The sequence below is a fragment of the Anomaloglossus baeobatrachus genome, chromosome 4 (genome assembly GCF_048569485.1).
Source record: "Anomaloglossus baeobatrachus isolate aAnoBae1 chromosome 4, aAnoBae1.hap1, whole genome shotgun sequence".
In the NCBI taxonomy this organism is placed as follows: domain Eukaryota; kingdom Metazoa; phylum Chordata; class Amphibia; order Anura; family Aromobatidae; genus Anomaloglossus; species Anomaloglossus baeobatrachus.
In genome coordinates, this window is record NC_134356.1 from 246,321,601 (window position 1) to 246,326,181 (window position 4,581).

Sequence of the window (4,581 nt, forward strand, 5' to 3'; positions counted from 1 at the left end):
AGATCTCTACCATGGATTGTGGCTGTGTCCCCACCTTGAGCCACTGTGGGCCCAAGTTTCAAAGTGTGTTGCTAAACTCTGGGACATCAAACTCCTTCTCTCCCCTACTCTGGTTCTGTTCCATGCGTGGGAGGCGGTGAGCGTCGAGGGGAGGAGGAGTAAACATCCCCCTTCACTATTACATGTAATCATACTTGCAACAAAGAGGATGATACTGAAATATTGGTTGGAGTCAAAAGTGCCCTCGTTCGAAGAAGTAACAATCCACATAAAATGGCTGATGGAGTTAGAGAGCCTTGATGCTGGAAGGAAGTCGGGACGATTGGGTAGTCACTTCAAAAAGTGGAGGGAGTTTATTATAACCTACTTCAATTCGGAGGAAATAGGACTGTCATGCCTTCATAGAAATGCATATAATTATTTTATTATGCCAAGTAATAAGATTACATTTAGTAATTGACATTGATACTGTCCACTTGTCCAGTGATATCCAACAGCGCCATCTGTTGACAATGTTGTCTTACTGCAGTTAGTTTAATGTTTCACTGGTTACTGTGCAATGAAAATTGTCCTACCAAGGCTTATGTAGTTACCCATCAGACCTTGCATAGGCTCTGCCCCTTCTTCTTCAGCAGCCATTTCAGTTACATGAACACACACATTCTGCATGCTGAATATCTCTCCAGATCTCTGCTCCTTATGTTTGCCTCTACATAGCACAGTCGGTGAGTTATGATCCCCTGGTTAGGGCTCATCAAAATTATAATGTAGTTGGTCTGTTCTGCAAGTATTATCCTGTCATTAGCTAATATGTATTCGCCATGTAGTGCATTTACCCTGCATGTCCTGTATCAAATGGAATGCTATGTAACTCAGATATGTTGTATGTTGTACTTAGTATTTTCATTTATTTCTTGTAGTTTTACACTGATCTCATTAATAAAAGTTGTAAAGGACCCCCAGCGTCCGAGTCAATGCATTGATGGGAAAGAGTTAAGCTGTCTGTCAACTCGTCTTCCAACGCACAGATTGAGGGTGCCAGAACAGTAAAACGACTACTATTAACGGGGTTGAAGCATAGACGCCGACTTCTATCAGAGAGCAGTCAAGCCGCATACAGACACCATGTCAGATAGAGGATCTGAAGTTTATGTAACACGCTGCACTTAATTCTCAAGCCAAGTTGGTCCTTTTGCTGGGGAGAGACATCATCAGAGTTCACAAGGTGAGGAAACAGATAAACGGTCCTCATAACTCGCCCTACGCTCAGAAGCTAGATCTAGGATGGGTAGTTATAGGGGACGTCTGCCTCGGAAAAGTTCCCAAGCCGAACAACATCCAATCTCTCTACACGAACACATTGGAGAGTGGCCGTCCATCCTTTTTCCTACCCTGCCCCAACAAATTCCTAGTGAAGGAGAATCTCACCAATTTGGCACACTTAAATGGTGGGAAAGACAGATACGCCATGGATGAATTGTGCGACGGAGACAAAGATCATCTAGGGTGCGCTGTCTTTCAAAAGACCAAAGAAGATTATAAACTAGCCCATTCCATTGAAGATGAGACCTTCCTAGAGATAATGGATCAAGGATTTCACAAGGATGAAAACGACAGCTGGGTGGCTCCACTACCATTCAAGCCACAAAGACCCTGTCTTCCTAACAACAAAGAGATGGCACTAAAGCGCCTTACCTACTTAAAGCCAAGTTTCTCAAAGAAGCCAGAAATGGAGGTACATTTCTTTGCTTTCATGGACAAAATATTCAAAATACCAACCGACCAAAATCCTGCAGACCATGCGACCAGAGCGGTATCGGCACCACGCCTCAAAGACACTAACTGGCTAGTCGGACCTGCATTTCTGTATCAACCAGTACCCACTGCTCACGAGACACATACACATGAACTCTTCGAACCCGAATCAGATGTAGAGCTACAGCCTCAAGTTTCCACACTTAGCACAACGATCACCAACAGGCACCTTGATTCCAGCCGCTTCCTCAGATTCTCTACCTGGAGATCGGCCTACAGAGCCTTGACTTGCCTGATACATGTCATTAGATCCTTTAAAAACAGACAATCGAGACCAGCTCCATGCAAAGGCTGGCATCGTTGTCATAAAGCTTACACAGTAGAAGAGCTCACGCAAGCCAAACACGCAATCATCTGTTGTGTACAGCATGAAGCTTATACCCAGACTCTAGAGTCCCTCCGGAACCACAGAAGTGTCCCAAAAGATAGTCCCCTTAAAAAACTGGACCCGTTTGTGGATACTCAAGGACTGCTGAGAGTCGGGGGACGAATTTCAAATGCAAAGCTTGAAAATGACGAGTGTACTCCAATCATTGTTCCTCATGGCCATGTTGCTTTCCTGCTGGTTGAGCATTATCACGCACAGGTTAGACATCAAGGGCGCTTGATAACTGAAGGAGCCCTACGGGAAGCGGGTTTCTGGATAACAGGAGCTAAGCGACTTGTGAGTAGAGTCATCTTCAAATGTATCATCTGCAGGAAACTCCGTGGTTCTTGTCAATCCCAAAAAATGGCAGACCTACCAGCAGACCGTTTGAGTACCGAACCTCCTTTTACTAACGTGGGCCTCGATGTGTTTGGTCCCTGGTCAGTTGTCACACGTCAGACTAGGGGAGGACATGCAATCAGCAAGCGCTGGGCCGTCTTGTTCACATGTTTGAGTATTAGAGCCGTACACATAGAAGTCATTGAGACAATGGACACATCCAGCTTCATAAATGCCTTCAGACGATTCATTTCTCTCAGAGGACATGTAAAGCATATACGCTCTGACAGAGGATCTAACTTTGTAGGAGCATGTGGTGAACTAAAGATTCCCTCAAATCTGGACATTAACCAAGTAGAAAGACGTCTTTCAGAACTAGGTTGTACGTGGACCTTTAACCCACCGCACTCATCTCATATGGGAGGTGTGTGGGAGCGCATGATCGGCATCGCTCGCAGAATCCTCGATTCCATCTTTCTGCAACTTGGTCCTTCGAAGCTCACTCATGAGACTCTAACAACCTTCATGGCCGAGGTAGTAGCTATAATGAACGCCAGACCACTGGTTCCCATATCCAATGACCCTGATGACCTATCTCTGCTCACCCCTTCAACTCTCCTCACCCAGAAGTTTAATGTGAGTATGCCGACTTCTGGAGAGTTTACTACAAAAGACTTGTACAAATCTCAATGGAAAAGAGTTCAAATGTTAGCAGACCTTTTCTGGACTAAGTGGAGAAAACAATATCTCTCTACATTACAGACAAGAGACAAATGGCAAGATAGTAGACCCAACATGAAACCTGGGAATGTCGTCCTAGTGAAGAACACTCAGTCTAAAAGGAACGAGTGGCCTCTAGGATTGGTAACCAAGGTCTTCCCAAGTCAAGACGGACAGGTCAGGAAAGTGGAAATCAAGATTCCCAAGCAAAGTGGAAAGCTGTTTCTTAGACCTGTATCTGAACTTATTCTATTGCTCTAGTTTAAGTTTGTGGCATTCCCCCGGATGCCAGACGGGGAGTGTCATGCCTTCATAGAAATGCATATAATTATTTTATTATGCCAAGTAATAAGATTACATTTAGTAATTGACATTGATACTGTCCACTTGTCCAGTGATATCCAACAGCGCCATCTGTTGACAATGTTGTCTTACTGCAGTTAGTTTAATGTTTCACTGGTTACTGTGCAATGAAAATTGTCCTACCAAGGCTTATGTAGTTACCCATCAGACCTTGCATAGGCTCTGCCCCTTCTTCTTCAGCAGCCATTTCAGTTACATGAACACACACATTCTGCATGCTGAATATCTCTCCAGATCTCTGCTCCTTATGTTTGCCTCTACATAGCACAGTCGGTGAGTTATGATCCCCTGGTTAGGGCTCATCAAAATTATAATGTAGTTGGTCTGTTCTGCAAGTATTATCCTGTCATTAGCTAATATGTATTCGCCATGTAGTGCATTTACCCTGCATGTCCTGTATCAAATGGAATGCTATGTAACTCAGATATGTTGTATGTTGTACTTAGTATTTTCATTTATTTCTTGTAGTTTTACACTGATCTCATTAATAAAAGTTGTAAAGGACCCCCAGCGTCCGAGTCAATGCATTGATGGGAAAGAGTTAAGCTGTCTGTCAACTCGTCTTCCAACGCACAGATTGAGGGTGCCAGAACAAGGACGCTTAATGTCACCATTTAAGGAGACGGCGTGGTATCACTCTGAGAAATTAGGTGGTACACTTGGAGGATTGAAGGTGGGGGTTGAAGGTGACTAGGTGGAAGTGGGTTTAAGTAGAGAGGGTTCGGGGGGGGAGTAGGAGAGTTTAACAAGATGGCTGCAAATTCATTCATATAGTTAGTTATAAGGGTTTCAGTTAGGTATTAAAGATTCTGAGTCTTACTTTGAATACTGTGAACATTGATTAGATGTTGTAGTACTGAATTGTAAAAGCCGCGATATACAATTTTCTTGTCATTTTGCTGATAATATTGTTGATATTATTAATATTATTTGTTCTATGTAATGATGTTTACTTTTGAAAATCAATAAAAATTATA

At 43.3% G+C, this 4,581-nt stretch overlaps 1 protein-coding gene across 1 annotated transcript; it reads left to right on the plus strand.

Moving 5' to 3' along the window:
• Positions 1–635: 635 nt before the first annotated feature.
• LOC142301415 (uncharacterized) lies at positions 636–3,928 on the plus strand. Its single transcript, XM_075342422.1, has 2 exons — positions 636–725; positions 921–3,928. Exon 2 carries the CDS (start codon positions 1,469–1,471, stop codon positions 3,500–3,502), a length of 2,034 nt encoding a protein of 677 aa, XP_075198537.1. The 5' UTR covers positions 636–725; positions 921–1,468; the 3' UTR covers positions 3,503–3,928.
• Positions 3,929–4,581: the final 653 nt, after the last annotated feature.

Excerpts from the sequence above, each read along its gene's own strand:
- LOC142301415 (XM_075342422.1), top strand. The coding sequence starts at position 1,469 with ATGGATGAATTGTGCGACGGAGACAAAGATCATCTAGGGTGCGCTGTC.